Consider the following 20,968-nt stretch of genomic DNA (forward strand, 5'->3'; position numbering starts at 1 on the left):
CAAGAAATTGGTTCCCTAGTAATTAAGTGTCAAGTGCCTTGATTGGGGTTCATTTGTTGAGCCTTTTTAGTTTTCATTTTTGTTAGTTTTTTGCATTTTCTTTAGTAGTTTGCATTTGTTTCTATTGATTTTTCATAGCATTTTTTTTTCTTCTTTCTTTGCATAAAAAAAAAAATTAAAAATACAACTAAATATCTTGATTTTTCATTCATTGCATTTTTCATTCTCATACGCATACACTTGCATTGCATTGCATTCATCTGTTTTCTTTGTTTTATTGCTTCTGGTTGATTGATTGTTTATGCCAAGAAAGGGTAGGTCTAAAACCCTAGTTCCTTCCAATTTGAGCTTCAAAGTTCTTTAAGAGAAGTTAGACAAGACTCAAGGGTAGAAAGGACTAGTGAGGTTGAACTAGACAATTTAACTGATCTAGATTTGGTGGTTGACTTAGGTGACATAATGGAAACAGTTAATAATCCTAATGGTAACAACAATGGTGGTAATGAGAGAGGGGGCAATGGACATAATGGGGAGCATGACAGATAGAGAGAATAATGGAGATAACCCTAGAAGAAGAACTATTAGGGAAGCCACTACTTCTGATGCAAATTATGATCCTTTTAATGTTGCATGCCCTAATGTTGATGTTAATTTTGAGATTAAAGGTCCACTGCTTAATAATTTGCCTAAATTTTATGGTTTGACAGGTGAGGACCCGTACAAACATCTGAAATCTCTCTCTATGGTATGTGCTAGCATGAAGCCGGTTGGGGCTGATCTGGATGAGGTTCTTTGGAAGGTATTCCACTTGTCTCTGGAGGGCAAAGCCGAGAATGGTACATGAGCTTGCCTAGTTATATGGCAGATGCTTACCATAACTGGAACAACCTCAGAAAAGCATTCTTGGAGAAGTATTTCCCTGCTTCCCGACTTCTACATTGAGAAAAGAGATCTACTCTGCAAAGCAAGATTATGATGAGTCACTTTATGACTACTGGAACCGTTTTCAGGACTTGCTTTCTAGATGTCCACACCATCAGATTCCAGATGAGCAGTTAGTCCAATACTTTTATGATGGACTTAAGACCCAAGATAAGGGGATGTTGGATGCTGCTTCTGGGGGTTCTCTTATTGATTTAACTGCTGAGGAGGCATGGGAACTTATCAAGAAAATGGCATTGAACCATCAACAGTATAGCATCAGGGAGTCTAAAAATGTCAATGCAATGCATACTAATCCTTCTTCAGTCCACATTCCTCAATTGGACACATTCACTTCTCAAATTGCTGCTTTGACTACACAGTTGAATAAGCTTGCATCTCACACTCCCCCTGTTGACACTCGGACTCCTAATTCTATGGAGATGACTGCACCTAGTTGTGAGCATTGTAATTCTGTTATGCACATCTCTGCTGCTTGCCCTCATAGATATGAGGAAGTTTCTGCCATGTATCAAGGAAGGGCCAATCAATCCAAGCAATGGAACCCATACTCAAACACATATAATGAAGGATGGAAAGCTCATCCAAATTTCCGATGGGGAGGAGGTGACAATAGGCAGGTTCAAGAGGGTTTCAAGGGAATATGGTTCCTCAAGGGCAATCTTACTATGGAGGGTTACAAGGAGAATCTTCTAGAGCCATGTCTACCCCACAGCAATCACAGTCTAAGGATGATGAGCGGTTCTCTCGAATACTCAAGGGCATTGAGGCAATGACTGAGCACATATCTAAGTCTGAAGCTAAATCTGAAGCTAGATTTGCAGCCCTAGAGAATAGGATGGAGCAATGGGAAACTAGAACCTCTAATTTGACTTCTTATGTCACTAAGTTGTCAAATGGTGTGAGTGAACAGCAAGCTAAGGCTAGTGGTTCAATGCCTTCCAACACGGTGATAAATCCTAAATCTTTGAATGCAATTACATTGAGAAGCGGTAAGGAAATTGGTGCTAAGACAGTGCAATTCAAAGATGATGAAGAGGGTGAAGAACCGGTTGATGAAGAGATAGAAGTTGAGTCTCCTCCTTCTAAAACCACTCAAGACATTCCCAAGGCCACTCAAGAGACCTCCATTCAATCCAAAGAGCCAATAGAGAAAGGATCATCTTCCAAAGGTGATGAGGTAATATTTCTGACTTGCCTTTTCCTCATTCATATCTCATGAGTAAGAAAGTTGTTGAAAAGAAAGATAATGATGAGCTTTTTGAAATGTTTAGCAAACTTGAGGTTAATGTGCCATTACTTGATTTGATTAAGAAGATGCCTAAGTGTGCTAAGTTTCTGAAAGATCTATGTACAAACAAGAGGAAGTATAGGCATAGTGAGAGAATCCAACTGGGGTCTAGTGTTAGTGCTATCTTCAAGCCACAGCTGCCTATTAAGTGTAAAGACCCGGGTTCCTACACTATTCCCTGTACCATAGGCAAAACAAACATTTCACATGCCTTACTAGACTTAGGTGCAGCCATAAATGTTATGCCTACCTCTGTCTATGAGAGTTTGGGTATTCATGCCTTGAAAGACACCAGTGTTGTGCTAGGTCTAGCTGATAGGACTGTGAGACATCCTAAGGGCTTTCTTGAGGATGTTCTTGTGCAAGTGAAGGGTCTTGTGTTCCCAGCTGACTTTTATGTGCTAGATATGACTGATGAGATTAAAGCCGATAGCACTTTGATTCTAGGAAGACCTTTTCTTAGAACAGCCCAAACCATAATTAATGTGAAAGACGGGGTCATTACCATGGGTTTTGGGGACCAACAGATTACCTTCAACATTTCTGATGCTATGAGTCAAGGTTATGCAGATTGCTCTTACTTGGGTGTTAATTTGATTGATTGTGCTGTTAATGATGTTGATGATTTGCATGAATCTGAGATGCATGAACATGACTGGTATGGTGAGATTGTTGAGCATGATGATGCATTTACTTGTTTATCTACCCCTCATTCTTCTTCTTTTTGCTCATGTTATGGTGACGTGGTGTGTGTTAACTGTTTAGAAGTTGATCACCTCCTTTCCATCTCTCATGATTTTGATGCATCATCTTGTCTTAACTGTGATTCTGCCTTGAACATTACACTTGATGATAGCCTTGAGAAAGGCGAGTTTGTTGATTTTGCAGGTACTGATGATAAAGGAGCTGTTACACAAGCTACACCGTAGCTTCTCCTTTGAGTGGTGCTGGAACATTAGAAGAGGCTAGCAAAAGATTGCTACTCACTTAGTCACTTCTAATCCCACTCTTCCTTGTGATTTACTTGATGTTTCTGTTGATAAAATTGATACCGATCCTTCTTTTTGTAGGTCATCCAAGAATGGCACTGAGTTGGGAAGTGGAGGACATACACATCATGATGAGCTTATATCTCCTTCCCTAAGCCATATGGACATGCCACTTGCATTGAATGCACTTGACATAAAAGAATTAGTTCCTTCTGTTGTGCAACCTCCTTTTAGAACTGAAACCCCTCCCCTCTAATTTGAAATATGTCTTTCTTGCTGCTGATTTAAATTGCCTGTTATTATTTCCAGTTCTTTGAGTAGTTCTGAAGAAGAAAGATTGATTTCTGTATTGAAGAGTCATAAAGGGGCTATAGGATGGTCTTTAGGGGATATTCCGGGGATTAATCCCTCAGTTTGCACACACAGGATCCTTTTGAATGAAGGGTCCAAGCCAGTTAGGCAACCACAGAGGAGACTGAATCCTCTCATTCTGGATGTGGTTAAGAAGGAAGTCTCAAAGTTGTTGAGTGCTGGGATCATCTATCCCATATCAGACAGTGAGTGGGTAAGTCCGGTACAAGTAGTACCAAAGAAGAGCGGTATCACAGTAGTGAGAAATGAAAATGATGAACTGATTCCAACTAGGGTTCAAAATGCTTGGAGAGTGTGTATAGACTATAGGAAGTTGAATGATGCTACGAGAAAGGACCACTTTCCATTACCTTTTATAGATCAGATGTTGGAAAGAATTTCAGGAAAGTCTCACTATTGTTTTCTTGACGGTTTTTCTGGCTATTTTCAGGTACCTATCGCTCCTGAAGATCAGGACAAGACTACCTTCACATGCCCTTTTGGTACCTTTGCTTATCGAAGGATGCCATTTGGGTTGTGTAACGCTCCAGGCACCTTTCAAAGGTGTATGATGGCGATATTTAGTGATCTTCTAGAGCAAAACATGGAAGTTTTTATGGATGACTTCACTGTTTATGGTGAGAGTTTTGATGAGTGCTTGAATAGCCTAGAACAGGCTCTTGAGAGGTGTATTGATAAGAAATTGGTTTTAAACTTTGAAAAGTGTCATTTCATGGTTGATAGAGGGATAGTCTTAGGTCACCTCATCTCCCAAAAGGGGATTGAGGTTGATAGGGCCAAAATTGAAGTTATTTCATCCCTTCCTTATCCTACTTGTTTAAAGGATTTGAGGTCTTTCTTAGGACATGCAGGTTTCTATCGGCGCTTTATTAAGGATTTTAGTAAAGTTGCTCTGCCTCTTTCTACCTTATTGAAAAAAGATACTGAATTTAAATTTGATGATAAGTGTAGACATGCTTTTGACACTTTGAAATCTATGCTTGTTTCACCTCCTATTCTCACTGCACCTAACTGGAATTTACATTTTGAGTTGTCTTGTGATGCTTCTAACTTTGCAGTAGGTGCCATGCTTGGACAGAAGGAGGAGAAACAGTCTAGAGTCATCGCATATGCCTCCAAGACGCTTGATTCCGCTCAAGTGAATTATACCACTACGGAGAAGGAACTATTTGCTATTATTTTTGCTTTGGATAAGTTTAGACAGTATCTTATAAACTCTCGAGTGGTTGTTTTTACAGATCATGCAGCGGTTCGGTACCTATTTAAGAAGCCTCAGTCTAAACCTAGACTGCTGAGATGGGCTTTGCTGCTACAGGAGTTTGATATCGAGATTAGAGATCGAGCTGGAGCAGAGAATCATGTAGCTGACCACCTTAGTCGGTTACCTGAAGGCACACAGGGAGTTGACTCTTCTGATCTTGTTATTGACTCATTTCCTGATTCTGCACTTTTTGCCTTGGCTGTTCATGAGCCTTGGTACTCTAATATAGTTAATTATCTTGTCACTGACCTTATACCTCCTTCTATGTCTAAATTTCAGATTGATAAGCTGAAGAGGGAGGCAAGATACTATATCTGGGATGCTCCAATCCTGTGGAAGCAATGCAGTGACCAGATCATCAGACGCTGTGTTCCAAATAATGAGATCCACTCTATCCTTACCTTTGCACATTCTTTATCTTGTGGGGGGCATTTTAGTGCTAATAGGACTGCTAGGAGGGTTTTAGAGTGTGGTTTTTATTGGCCTTCTCTATTTAAGGATGCTTATTCTTTCTGCAAGTCTTGTGATAAGTGTCAGAGGTTTGGGAGTTTGGGTAGGAAGCATGAGATGCCTCTAAGACCTATGCATTTTTGTGAAATCTTTGATGTGTGGGGCATGGATTTTATGGGTCCCTTCCCTTCGTCTTTTGGATTTTCATACATATTACTTGCAGTAGATTATGTGTCTCGATGGGTAGAGGCAGTGCCAACTAGGAAAGATGATGCTTCTACTGTTGCCAAGTTCTTACGTTCTCATATCTTTTGCAGGTATGGCATTCCAAGAGCAATCATCAGTGACCAAGGAACACACTTCTGCAACAGGACCATCAAGTCTCTATTGGCTAAACATGGAGTCAATCACAAGCTGGCCACTCCTTATCACCCTCAGACGAATGGGTTAGCTGAAGTCTCTAACCGGGAAGTGAAACGAATACTTGAGAAGATCGTGAAACCATCCCGTAAGGACTGGAGTGAAAGGCTTGAGGAAGCTCTTTGGGCTTACAGGACTGCCTACAAGACCCCTATAGGCATGTCCCCCTTCCGGTTGCTCTATGGCAAGGCTTGCCATCTACCTATGGAGATCGAGCACAAATCTTATTGGGCAATCAAGGCATGTGATGCAGATCTCGAATCTTCACTTATCAATCGGAAGATGCAACTCCAGGAACTTGAAGAGATGAGACTTGAATCCTACGACAATGCCAGAATCTACAAAGACAAGCTGAAAATGATTCATGACAAACAGATTCTGAGGAAGCAGTTTCATGAAGGTGACAAGGTTCTAAAGTTTAAAGCCCGGTTGAAGCTGATGCCCGGGAAGTTTGTCACCAAGTGGGAAGGTCCGTTTAGAGTTACTAAAGTATATCCCTTTGGCACGGTAGAGCTCGTAGATGAGGAGACCGGTATAACTTCACAAGTCAACGGCCATCTACTGAAGCACTACCATGAGAATCACAGACCTCCCTGATCACCCGGTTGTTCCCTTCCACCCTACTCTTTTACTTTATGTTGTATTGCTGGTGATATCTGTTTGCTGAGATAGTTAGGAGTAAGTGTGGGGGAGGGAACTTTTCCAGTAGCTGTAGTTGTAGCTGTTTATTTCTGTTTAGTAGTTGTTTGTTTTGTTTCCTCTTGATTCTGCCATCTCTTCTGATCACTTGATTTATATTTGTCTATTTTCATTTCACATTATCTTAACATTGAGGACAATGTATTGATCAAGTGTGGGGGAGGGATTGTTGTTGAGTTGTTGAGCTTTCTTTTGAAAAAAAAAAAAATTTTGCCTTTGGATTTGCTCCTGTTTCCTAAGTATTGCTGCTATAATTGCTCTCTTCTCTGCCTATTGGTTGATTTCTGAATTGCATCGCATGATTTGAGAGTGATTCTTGCTTGGGAATTTTGCTGCTAGTTTCTGTGTCCTCCTATTTTCATTCGCCTCAGTGCTCTGCACTGCTGTATGGGCGAGTTGCTGTTTCTCTCTGTTGCTGACTCTTGACTTTTGTAATCCTTGGGCATCTCTTTTAAAATCTTTTTGCACAATGCTTGTGAATGTTGCACGGCTGAGTTTGATTGCATTTGATTTAAGTGATTTCTGTTCTTAGTTGATTAGCATAGTAGAATGCCTTTGGTGCAGTGTTATTAACCTTGTTTCATAGCTTGATACTTAAGGAGGAAACATCTTGGAGAAAGCCTTGATGGAAGGATTGTTGAGCCATATATTTTCTCATCTTGTGTGATTTTCACCTAGTTTTGGTTAACCTCTAGAACTTGTCTAGATTCTTTTTCAAAGCTGCATTAATACCTAGGTTTGTGAAGATGATAGGGGCATTCATTTCTAAACCCTTTACCCAAACACAAACCACTTCATTTAACCTTTGTTCACCCCTTTGAGCCTTCACTTTCATTCCATTCAGTACTTTTAAGCAAGTGTTTTGCATGAGTTATCTGATTTTTCATTTTGAAAAGTACATCATTAAAGTCAATATCTTTGCCTTCTTGAGTTTGGATGCAAAAAAAAAAAAAAAGAAAAAAAAAGAAATAGAAAAAAAGGCAAGAAAGAGAAGAAAATGTTTAGAAAAGCCAAAGAAAGAAAGTTAAAAAAAAAAAAAGAGAAAATAAGTTGCAACAAAAGAATAAATTTGAAATAAAGCATTCCATGGTGGTTTGAAGAGCAAAGATTTTTGTCTTAAAAGGTTAAAATCTGCACTTTGGTGTTGTTTCATGATTGTACTTTAGCTCACTTTGAGTTGATACTTTATTACTCATGCATTTCAGTTGCTAGTTCATTTCATTCATTTGGCCTTGCTTTCCAACATTACAACCCTTCAAGTCCCCTTGATCATGACTCTAAGGTATGTTAGTAGTGGAGATATTAGAATCTCTACAAGCTTATGGTAGGTGCTAATCTAGGTGAATTGAGTGAAATTTTTCCCATTTGAGAGATGAGTGAAACACTTGTACCCTATGTGAGCTCTATTATGTTTCTCTTCTTTTATCCTGCTATGTTTCTTGTGTTAATTTCTTTGCACTGAAGTATTCTATGATTGTTGATTAATCAAGAATAAAGGTTGCTTGAGTTAATTGCACATTCATGCTTAGTTAGTTTTATGTTTGCTTGCATTGAGTGTCTCTATTGGATTCTTCTTTAATCAAGTTTTGCCCAGGAGTGCAAAAGGCTAAGTGTGGGGGAGTTGACAAACTCAATTATTTTTATATGTTTTGGTATCTTTTATATGAGTTTTGTCAGCTTAATTGGTTCCTTTTTGCCTTAATTGATTTATTTTGTTTTATTTTGAATTATTATTTTATAGGGGCAAAATTGTCATGTTTTGATTTAATTATGATTAATTGATTTTTAAGGACAATTAATGCTACCTTATCCTTGAATTTTGCTTGCAGGTTCTTGGAAGATTCAAAAATAAAATAAAAAAAAAATAAAAGAAGAAAAAAATTAAATTAAAAAAAAATATAATATTAAGTTGGGGGCAAAACGTTGCGTTTTGCCCCAACCTAATAATCATCTTCAGGCGGCCGAACGAAAGGAGAGACACACGAACACGCCGAAAGAAACAGAGCGGGGCGCGGCAGAGGAAAGAAAACGAAACAGAGCAACACACGAAGAAGGCTGGACGAGCTCGACGGCGTGGAGAGGCAGACTCATCCATCCCTCATCATCACCTTTCCCATCTCCGTTCAAAACCATCATCATCGTCATCTTCTTACTGGTGGCAGCGAGTTCGACGGCGGCTGAGAGAAGGAAATAACGGAGAGAGACGCGCACACGAAGCTGAACACGACGTCGAGCGAGCTGGAGGCAGACACACGGGCTGGACGAAACAGAGAGGAGACCCGGAAGCTACACACGCGGACGCCTAAGGAGGATAAAACGAAACAGAGACCTGGACAGCGCGAGCTTGACGACGGAGGAAAGGATTCACGCTGCGTTCTTCCATGGCTGACTGCAAAATTCTGAATATGACATTTTTTATGGCAAACCGAGGCTAGAATCTATAATTCTCCAATTCAACAATAATGGCAGGAGCTTGGATCTTCAAGGGGGAGTTCTAGTTACTTTAATTTCTTACTCAATAATTGTTTAACAATTCCTAGGTCTTAGGATAGTTTTTCTAATTATTGGGATAATTGTATTGCTTAATCTGATTATATTTGGGGATTATTGTGACTGAATTATTGCTTAGTATTTGACATTGGGCTGTTTATAGTTTTGATCTCAATTATAATGTTGTGGTTATGACATTTGTATTGATTTTGGAATTAATATATTGTGATTTTCTAAGGTGGCTTAGAATTTTGGATCATATAGTCTCTTGCTAGCTTTAATTCTGTTATTTTGAATTTAAGAGTTCTAATTAAGCATTGGTTTTTAGCATCCTTAATCCCATTTTACTATTCTGGTTGCAGTTAGTAAGTTGGGATTTTAGGAAAATATTTTGTGGCAACTCGAGGTGGCTCGGTTGTTGGATCAAAAGCTTAATTATAATTCTTAATTCATTGTTTTTAACTCCCACATCTTTTAGAGTGATGATTGCCTGTATTGTTGAATTGGAGGATTGACTTTTATCAGTGTTATTTGTGTGTCTCATTTTCATTTCTTTCATCTTCAGTTATTTCAATCATCTTTTATATAAAAGAAAATAACAAAAAAAGTATTTTAATCTCAATTTGATTCGTAGTATTTAATTAATAGCTTTTCAACATCAAAAATATCTTTTTATAGTTTAGGTTACTTGCATTTATTTACTAGGGTTTAATTTCGTTTTCGGCTCCTCAAAGTGAAACGACCCGGATTGTGCACTATATTGCATTAATTCGGTTAATTTTTGGAGTAACCCCAAAGCGACAATTAAGGGAAGTTCAACTTCAGGGCATCACCTCAGTCAATTTCTCTAGACTTATTCATACGGGGGCATCTGAAGATGATGAGCCATATATCCTTGCTTCTGAGGCACACCAAATTTACTATGTCGAGGACGAGAAACATAAAGACTGGAATATGGTCGTTCACCTCAAGCCACGGGATCTTTACGATATGGGTGATGGTGACATTATTTACGACAGTGAACCCTTCCAACCCTCGAATTTTGAAGACTTCTTTCCTCAAGGAGATGATAATTTGCCACTTATCAGGTACACGTCTTTTCTTAAATTATTTAAATAATTAACTACTAATTACTAATTTTTTCCAAATACAACATAAATTTAACAAATTTTTTTAAAATGTGTCCTTTCAGGCCGGATGATGGATGGAGAATAGCAGCATCCAAAATAAATTATTTAACAAATTTTTCGTCCATAAATACATATGTATAAATTAAAATTCGTACAGTTTTTTTAAAAATAAAAAAATTTTCATTTGTAGCGGTTACATAACCGCTACAAATTTTTTTCACGAAATTGTAATTTGTAGCGGTTATTAACCGCTACAAATTTATTTTCACGAAATTGTAATTTGTAGCGGTTAATAACCGCTACAAAATACATATCTGTAAATTAAAATTCGTTCAGATTTTAAAAATAAAAAATACTAAATTTCTAGCGGTTAATAACCGCTACATAAATAACCGCTACGAAATACTAGCGCTTATATATATGCTAGAAAATGAATAACAGCTACAAAATGCAATAAAACGCTACAAAAATACCGCTACAAATGTGTCGCTGATCTCTATAAATACCAAATCTTCTCTACATTCATTTACTCCATATCTTTTCCTTCCTCTCCTATTCTTCTTCATAATTCTCTCTTTTTTTCTTACTATCTCATATGGTGGTTTTTTTCTCTTTACTCTATGGTAAGTGAATTTTATTTTATAATTCATTGTATCTTTTATTTGTTTTTATTTAAAATTTACTAACATATTTATTTCTCCTTTCCTTTCAGATTTTTCTTCTCCACATTTGTCATGCCCTCCTCAACTGATTCAAATACTCATCAACCTAATACTATAGGTTCAATATTCCAAAATATATCATCTTCAATTCAACTATCTTATTAAATATTCAATTAAATTATCTTATTAAATTAAATTCACTTCTTTTGACACATTCATAATTTAATTACATATTTTTTATTACAAAATTTGAATATATAAAATGTAACATATAACTAATTATACAAATTAACAAAAATTCTTCAAAATAATTTATTTAATGGTTTTTAAAATTATAATATGAAAAACCATAAATTTTTTTTTCTGGCACGGTAAACATTTCTAGCGGTTCCGAACCGCTAGAAATATTTCGTCAAATTTAAATTTTGCGCCAAAATTTCTAGCGGTTCAAAACCGCTAGAAAATTTTTTCCCGCCATTCCTAAAATTCAATTGGCGGGAAAATTTAATTTCCCAAACATTTCTAGCGGTTATATAACCGCTAGTAATTTTCGCGCGCTACTGAAATTATTTAATTCCCGGCAAAATGGATTTCGTTTAGCAAGTTTCTAGCGGTTATAAAACCGCTAGAAATTTTTTTCCGGGAACTTTTCTAGCGGTTTTATAACCGCTAGAAATGTGTCTCCTTCAGATATTTTCTAGCGGTTAGAAACCGCTAGAAATTTTCTATCGTTTTGACCATGATGTGTAGCGGTTGCGATAACCGCTAGAAATTTTTTCTTGCACCTGTTTTTCTAGCGGTTAAAACCGCTAGAAATGTAACACTCTAACCGCTAGAATTAACATATTTTTTTGTAGTGTATGGCGCAGTATTTTGAAATACTTGTTAATAAAAAATAACATAGTAAACTTAATAAAAAATGTGAAATGAATTGAAGAATGTCATGCAACGTAACTTATCTTTACCGCGTCTAATTTCTCAGTCACTCCTGTCTCAATGATGTCATTCATGTAGTAGATGACATAATATCCACATTCAACATGTCCTTGTTGACAACGGTACTAAGAAAATAAAATATATAAAATTGAATATTAGACATTATTAATTATAAATATTAACTTTAATTCATCTAAAAAGGTTTAAAAGTATATATTTAGTTCAAAACAACATACCTTTAGGAGAATGCATGTTAGTAGTTGTCTATTTTGTTTAATTGCCATAACATTGAAACCATGAAAAGCCCTATCAATAGTATAAAAGAAAATGATATTAGAGCATGTTTTTATAAACTTCACACGTAATAAATATATAAACATAAACTAATGTGTCAATGACGTCTCTGGTTTCTTCGGATAGACTTCCACAAAGTGAATCGAACCAGTAAACTTTGTTATCAAAAGGAGCGTAAATAATTAGAGTCCAATGATAATTACAAAAGACAAACCATGTTAATTATAATCCTACACATACAACTTGTGTATTTGAAATACAATAATACACTTACCCTTCCACGTAAGGTACAAAATATATTGGCTTTCTGGTCTGAGTCATTGTGGTCATCATGTAGATCAACCTTGCTTCCGCAGTATTAAGCTCTTTCTGCACCCTTTAAGGACACATAAAACCATATGTTCCTTCAGGTCCTCCGTTCTGACAAAAATAAATATTCAATTTCAAACCAATTCAATGAATAAAGATTCTTAAAGCTAAAACTTTTGAATTCAAAACGAAAATGTAACACCCCGAATTTTCTGACTCAGGATGAGTAGAAAAGAGAAAGTTCATTAAAATTATTTAATAGCTCAATCACAATTGGGGAAAATTATGGAATATTGATTTTTTTAAGGTTTAGAAATATTTTGGAAAAGTTCATTCCCCAAAAAACTGGCTTAAATGATTTTAAAGCTATTTTTATAGCAAAATGGGTTATTTTCTTAGGAAAATTATTTTATGGGTCAAAGAAGCTAATGGATAAGAAAAATCCATTTATGATATTTTGGTTTAATTTCTGGATATATCTTATATTTCAGAAAAATAGGAGAAGGAATAAGATTGGAGGAATAATTATTTAGGAGGGCAAAATGACTCAGCAACCATGTAGTACACGTGCTGCCTTCTTTGTTTGCCACCTGATTCACTCCCTCAATTATTAGTTGGTCATCCACGTGTTCTGCCTCTTTAACCTCCAGACCGATCCTACCCTCCTTTTTCACTTCATTCTGCAACGCTGAAAGAGAGAGAGAGAGCGCGAGGGACAGACCGTGAGAGGAAGAGGTTGGTGACGGAGTAATTGATCGGAGGTAGTTTTTCTTGCATGCAAACTTGGATTCTGAATCAGGTGAGCTTCACATGTCCATCACTGTTTTCATTTTCTGGTTTCGGTCATGTTTATGGCGTGTTTGAGGAGAGAGAGACAGAAGGGTAGTGAGAGAAAGTGATGGAAATGATAAGAGGACAGATGGATTCAAATTCTATGGCTAGATTGAAGTGTTTGATGTTGGTTTTTAAGGTTGCATGTCTTTTTCTTTGCCTCTGCTTTATACCCGAAAGGTGTGTATGTGTAACCCATCGCTGTAGGTGTATGTGTGTATCGAATTCTTGCTCCGTTTTGTTGCTGGCCGAACAAGGGTTAAAAGCTTGGGGAAGTCTGGTTTTGCTGTTTCTAAACAGGGGGGAAAACCTTTTGTTTAAGGTTGGTTACGGTTTGGAGGAAGGGACCGAGGAAGATGCAAAACGTATATCTATACTTTTGTGTGTTATTGACCTGGGGGGTGTAACGTACTGGAGTAATATATATATATGCGCTCTGTGTTGGCCGACTTCTGAATATATATATATGTATGTATGTATATAACTAGCTAGCTGTGTTAAATGTAGGATAGTGATTTTGGATCTGTTTGAACGGGGAGAACAGAAGCTTATGTGTATGTGTGAAGATGCCGTGAGGAGTGAGTTTGGAAGCTAAAATCAGATCGGAAGTGAAAAGTGATACACACACATGGCGGGAGGAAAGAAGGAAACTAGATTAATACATGCATGTGCTGTTTGGTTGCTGTGTTGTCCGTGAGGTTCATAATTGGGAAAGTTGGAATTTTCGAATTATTGAAGTTAAATAAGGATCTTAAAGGTATATGAGTTGCTAATAATAACTAGAAAGGTTTGTAGATTTATTTTGGAGTGTTAGATTAAATTATTTGGTGGAATAAGAAAAAGTAAAGTAACGCTATGGGTCGAGATAAGGAAGGAATCGTTCCAAAGAGAATAGTTTGAATAAGAAAAATTATCAAAGATGACCAACTATTATGTAAGGGTAGAGATTAAAGAAGATTTGGGATTTAAAGAGAATTATTTAATTTATGAATTACAGTTGGATCAAATATTGATCTACCCTTACAAACATGATAGGTTTTGATCTATTCTCAAGCTCACCAAGAAGCAGAAAGAATGGAGAACGGTAAGGTTTGGTTTAGAGGGAAGCAGACCAGGTAGTAGTTCTTTCCTACCTTACACTTGTGTATGATTGCTGCATGTCTGTTTGTGCCATATTGCTTTTCTAAAGCATGAGAACATGTAATCCTTAATTCCTTGCATGGATTATTTAGCCGTGATCACGTGTAGCTGATAGACATGGGGCAGTGATTGCCAATTATTTGCGCATTATTTATTCAGCTTGTCTATCTGTCATTGCGCATAAATGCTTAATTGCATTAGCTGGCAAGGTTATGTTCTATTTTGGCTTGTTTTGCATGCTTTATGTAATCTGCACATTTGTTTGATGGAAATTACTACTACGGGGATTCTTTAGAATCTCACCCTCCCATTCATGATGAACAGCGAAGGCTAGTAACTCGAAGGATAAGGAGGATGTTTAAGAAGAAGGTGAGCTGATTGAAGAGTAGAGATACATGTTATAATTCTGTAAATTGTATAGCAAAATATTTGGGCAAGTAATTTTACTTGCTTTATGTAAATATTATTTTGTATCCAGCATAATGAGGAGAGCACTGCCGGGTGCAAGCATGTACTATTAACCAAGATGGTTACTATATTTTCAACATAATAGAGATTGCACAGAATGAAATCATTTTAGGTGATAATAGATTAAGGTGAATATAGGGTTGAGTGTGGATCACTCTTCAATTACTCTAAAAGGTTTGAAATTTGATCGACGGATTCCAATGTTAAAGAGAAAAAAAATTTCCCTGTCTTTTTCTCAAGTCGGCAACCTGGCATTAGTGATTTCACAGACGTTAAAATGATCCTATTAGTATATATAAAAGTAAGATGTTGCAGGAAACACAAATGATATCTATTTGTAATGAAATTTTAAACAACACTTTACTATCAATCAAAGTTCATAACGAAAAAAAATCACAAAATACCAAACAGATTATTTATTACTAAATTGTCAAATTTATTACAAAAAAACTACCAAAAATTCAAAATAAATATCAAAAAAATTATTAAAAAATCAAAAAATTCACAATTAATCAATTTCAAACATTTAAACATGTTTCTAATACAGTATATAGGAAGGAATTGAGGTTTTCTCACACCAAATGCCCACCAATCAACGGTTCAAGCACATAAAAAATGTAAAATGAACAATACAAGCCAACCACAATGTAAAATTAACAAACCCATTTGAAATACAACAGATTTTCATAGTCAAAACATTCAACAAACCAAGAAAAATTGAAAAGAATGAAAGAAGAGGACTCACAGAGTAGAGATGATTCAAATTCAAAAAAGGAAGCGTTCAAACGGCGGCAGATAGCGACGGACGGCGGCAAGACACCACAAGCTAAATAGAGGAGTTTAAACGGTGGGGGAGTGGGGGGAATGGCCGGTAATGGAAGTTTTTTGGTGGTGGGACAGAGGGGGACCACGACGCACTAATGAAATGAAAGAGAAATAAGAGAAAATGAAGGCGCCGTAGGGTTAATTTAAAACTTTCCACGGTGGTTTTCTTAACAACCGTCATGGAAAATCAAGACTCAATCAACTTATTTACAAAAATGCCACCGCTTTTTTTTCACGTCATTTTTCTGCTTAACCGTCGTTATTTTGCGACGTTAAAAGTCTTTTTTCTAGTAGTGTCTCTATGTGATGCTGAAATTTCACAAACAAAGGTCATCAAAATCCTAAGCTGGTCCAACCTAGTTCTATAAATATGAATATCAGTAAAATTAAAGATGCTAAAACAAATAAACAAATATTTTTGTTATGAGAAAAAGGAATCATGCAACTGGCTGTAGCTTTATTTGTAGGGGTCCACCAAAGGATGCGATAATGTCTTGATTGACCATCTCTTTATGGATGTGCTTTTGCAAAGATTCTTTAAAAGAAGAAAAAGGGAAAAGAAAGAAAGAAAGAAAAGAAATGAAAAGAGTTTAAAGCAGTTAAGTTTTGTGGGTAAGGTCCCATAATCTTAGTACTGATATTTATTATCAACGCTGCTAAAACTATATAGATGGAAATCATCTACTTAAACAATTGTTCAAACAAAACTGTATACATTTGGAGGCGGTGGCTGCAGCTAAGGTAGCTTAATGGAAGGTCGGAATAACGTTGTGGAAGTGCGTGGTGAAGAAAGATGAATGTGAATAGCCTTTATATAAGCTGCGTCTTGCTCTGTTTCTCTCTGTTTATATATACTTAAAGGACACAACAAGAGTAAGCATATTAATAAAAACTTGTCATTGCAAGTGTATGAGCAAATGTACTTTCACGTTGGAGAGAGACAAAGTAATGATTCGAATATTTCAATTTCGTTTCCTTCCTGATCACGAGAAGACTTCAAACTAGCAATATTTTACTTATTGTTATTCTAGAGATCATCATCAAGCCATCTCTTACATAGTCATAATCTTATGAAATAAAATTAAAACATTTTTCTATTTTGCCACCACTCGTACAAATAACTTGTTATAACTCTCTCTAGTATGAGTAGTCTGTAATTGCAAATGTAAGGGTTCAAATAAAGAACTATAATGACACTTATAAAAAAGACCCCAAATGCTCCAGCAAAACTCCATAAGAAGGCATCTTGAAACTCATCCCCTTCTGAATGATGAGATTGCTTGTTTCTCCTTGCTTTTGAGCAATTTTGCTGTAGAGGAGGACCACATAGAAAAGGATTCCCTTCATAACTAGCCGAATCAAAAGTTGCAAATTGATTTTTCATGTCAGGTGTTGTTCCAGATAGATTGTTATGAGCCACCGAGAAGACGCACAAGGAGTACAACTGAATTAGTTGTTCAGGAATGTGACCTATCAATTTGTTGTGTGAAAGATCAAGGCTCTCTATCTGCTTGAGGTTGGAAAATGTTTCTGGAATAGGCCCTTTCAATTGATTGTTTGACAAATTTAATGCATGGATGTTGCCTAAGTATCCAATTTGGAAAGGAATCTCATCTGTCAATTCATTACTTGAGAGATCCATCCTAGACATGAAATTTAAAATGCTTCCTGTATAAGATTAATACCTGCTTTTTGTTGTAAAATCTACTTCTTGGTTTTTATACAATGTAACATTTTGTCTTTTTTCACCCATATAAGCTTCACCAGTCACACAGTCAAATGAATACCATAACTTTCTTGTAGTCCATGACACAACAAAATGTCCTATTTCAGTTTTCCTTGGTGCATCTATCTTCCCAAATGTGATGTTATTCAAGCAATATGGTATGCCTCCAGAAAGCTTATTTTGAGAAAGATCTAATAACCTGATATTCTTGAGCTCACATAAACGTGTAGGAATAGAGCCTTCAAGTTTATTTCCTTTTAACATGAGGACACTCAAACTCAAAAATGAGCCATTCAATCTTGAAACTTGACCTAAAAAATTGTTATTCATCAAATTTAAAGTCAATAATAAAGGGGAATTAGCCAAAGTGGAAGGTAGAGGTCCCTTGAAATGGTTGCTTTGCAAGTGCAAGTAGTTCAACAATGGAAAATTTAGACAGATTGGCAAAGAGCCAGTGAATTTATTTTTAGAAAGGTCTAGATATGTAAGGTTGGTCAAGTTGCAAAAGCTTTCTGGTAGTGAACCTGTTAAAGAATTCTTTGACAAAATGAGGTAACTCAAATGTTGAAGGTTTCCAATCCAGTTAGGTAATTCACTAGATAGCTGGTTGGCACCAATATCTAGCATTCTTAATTTAGTACAATTCATGACCCCACCTTCAAGCTTTCCTTTGAAGTTATTGTTGTTGAGATCCAAAAACAACAAAGATGTGAAATTTGATCCTATGGGAAGACATGGGCCACTCAAGTGGTTGTTTGTCAACTTCAAAAACCTCAATTCATTGTTACCTTGACCGAATTCTTGGGGCAAGTAAACAGATAAATTATTATCTGACAAGTCGAGGTCATTCAGTTGTCTCATTTCACCTATTGAAGCTGGGAAGGAACCTCGCAATAAAGTTGAGGACATGTCAATAGAGATCAAGTTGGGAAAAATGAAGCCAATATGAGAAGGTATTTCATCTCCAATGGGGTTAGAGCAAATATCAAAAGACTCCATTTGAAGCAACTTTGAGGTGGAATTGAGTTCAAAGGGACCAATGAACAAGTTTTGGCTCAGACTGAAATAATTCAATTTTGTGTTATTTGTCAAAAGCCAGGACGGGAAGGTGCCTGAAATGTTCAAGTGGCTAAGTTCTAGAACTACCAAGTCATATTGATGAAGAAGAAAGGTAGGCATTGTTTTATTGCTTGCTTCATTTAGAGTGCAGTTGCGGATTGTGAAGGACCTTAATTGGAAGGAAGGGATAAATGGGGGGTTCTCTGTTTCAAGCCTCAGGTTGGTGTTGGAGCAAGAAATGGTAAGGATTTTGAGGTTGGCAAGCGACGAGAGTGAAAATGAGCCACTGAAATTGTCATCGGTAAGAAAAATTGTTGTTAGAAACCTCAAAGTATGAAAGAGTGAGGAAGGAAAGGTTCCCTCAAAACGATTTTGAGAGAGATAAAGGGCACGTAGAGACGTCAAATTGCCAAGACACGCAGGAAGTTGCCCCTCAAATTCATTGTAGCCCAGATCCAATAATGAAAGATTCTTCAAATTGCATAAGCCTCCTGCAACATATACCATTGTTCTTCATTAAATTTATTTCGTCAGAACAACGTATTTAAATTAATATTAGGCCCAGGAAAAAAGCATGAACATTGAGCCCAAAAATATAAGTAAAAATAAATGAAATATAAAGAATGCATAAGGAAAAATAAGAAATATAAAGTCACTTCCGTTTATTAGTTTTAGCCTGTCCATGTGTGTAAATGCGGCTCGATCTTATTATTATTATTATTTTGTCAATTGTTATTTGTTTTGACTACATTATTTTAGACTACTTCTCCCTGGGGGAGAGCGAGTTGCCTCATGCCAATTAGGAGATGGTTGGAAATTGGTTTCATTGAATAGTCGACTCAATTTGCACGAACAAGGAAAGTTTGACCTATTTAATTAAAATAAAAAAATTTTATTAGAAAATTTGATGTTTATTGGCGAATACTCAATTAATGGATTATTTTCTTTCCATGGCAGATGCTATAAAATATGATGCGTACCTTGTTGTGGCAATGATCTAGTCAGGTTGTTTCGCTTAATATCAACAGGGTGAGGGAAGTAAGAGACGTAATAGATTCTGGAATACTGCCCTCCAAGTAATTATGACCAAGCCACAGCCCCTTCAATTACGTGAATGAGAAAAGTCTGTCACATGCCAAATGGAAATGTGTGCGTTAAGCCCCAGCTCCTTCAAATTAATTAGTGTGTGTGTGTGTGTGTGTATGTTGTTAAAATTTATTGATAACGAATCTGCTAGGTAAGAAAACGTCATCTTATCTCTTACTTTTCACACTTCATTCAATTCTCTCAATTAAATAAAGGCGCATAAATTATTCAGTTGAGATGATTATATGGCAAAGGTAAATAATTTGACTTCCTAACAAAATCAAGAAAAAAAAAAAGGGAAACTTTCATATATTTAATGGAAGAACTTTGTCTATATATTTCTTTTAGCATTTTTTTAAAATCATGGCCCGGTAATCTTTTCTCTAAAAATAGATATACTTTTGATGCACGTCTCAGTAACTACATGTATCACTCAAAATATCGTATGATATAGAAGACAAAGATTTAGCATCGAAATATGGGAATTCTGTGAGCATATTTGCTTGTAACACCAACTTTTCCAAGTTCACCAGCCTGATATCGCCAAACAGCTCTGTCCCAGAAATAACATGTGATCAGTTGCTATGGATATTAGTGGGTATAAAGAATTATAAAAAAAATAACTCGTATAATTAATATTATCATCCTCTTCATAATTTAACATGAAGTGAAAGTTTGATAATGTAGTGTTTATTAAGCTTGTTTTGGGCCCCTCTATATATCCAAGAAAATGTCCTGTTTAGTAATTTATTTTAAAAAAAATATTTAAAAAACGAATCAAAACGTTTAGTATCTCAAACATTTTCTAAAATATCTTACTTGAATATATTTTTTTAAAAATGAGTAATAAAACTTTTGGTACTCAAATTTAATTTGTCTCTGTTATCAATTTGGTCTGTGAAGTTTAATTTTTATCACTCAAGTTCCGAAATAAAGTTTCATACGCAATTTTACTCTCTCTGATGCTATCTATAAGATATAAATAATTAAATTATGTAGATTATAGAGTTTGTTAAAATTGCTTAAAGGTAATATAATAAATATGTAAAAATGTATTTTTTTCCAAAAATAATGTCCATATTTATCAAGAGAAATGGTGAATGAGAGAGAAATTGAGTAAGAAAAAGATAAGCATGAGAGAGAATAAATGAAATGATATAACATATAATTATTGGGAGAAAATATAAAAAATTGGTTCAAATTTCATAAATAAAGCAAAGTGAGGGTTATCATCCTTGAATTAATTCTTAGAGATAGCACATGTGCATTTAGGATTATATATCTTCAAACCATAATGACTAATGTTGCATGATTACGAAACTTTAGGGACTTGATTTATAACAGTTAGTTAAATTTCATGGACCAAATCAATAAGTGAAGCAAATTTGAGGGACGGAAAGTTTCATTATTCCAATAAGAAATTATCCACAAATATTTACTTAGAACTAGAATGGACCCTTACCCCGGCAAATCAGTGGGCTAAAAGAGGAAACCCTCAAAAAAGAACAAGAGGCAATGAATGATATGATCATAATAATTTTTAACTAATTTTTTACTGTAACTAATATGCTTTTACATGTTCAAAAAT

At 35.9% G+C, this 20,968-nt stretch overlaps 1 protein-coding gene across 1 annotated transcript; it reads right to left on the minus strand.

The window, feature by feature from the left end:
- Positions 1–8,377: 8,377 nt before the first annotated feature.
- LOC114733963 (receptor-like protein 56) lies at positions 8,378–18,801 on the minus strand. Its single transcript, XM_028921443.1, has 5 exons — positions 17,760–18,801; positions 17,297–17,546; positions 16,720–17,152; positions 8,754–8,813; positions 8,378–8,662 (listed from the first exon to the last, which is right to left on the minus strand). The coding sequence occupies exons 1-5, from the start codon at positions 18,799–18,801 to the stop codon at positions 8,378–8,380; spliced, it is 2,070 nt and encodes a 689-aa protein (XP_028777276.1).
- Positions 18,802–20,968: the final 2,167 nt, after the last annotated feature.

This window comes from Neltuma alba, unplaced genomic scaffold (genome assembly GCF_004799145.2).
Source record: "Neltuma alba isolate B1F8T4 unplaced genomic scaffold, ASM479914v2 tig00013050_pilon, whole genome shotgun sequence".
Lineage (NCBI taxonomy): Eukaryota > Viridiplantae > Streptophyta > Magnoliopsida > Fabales > Fabaceae > Neltuma > Neltuma alba.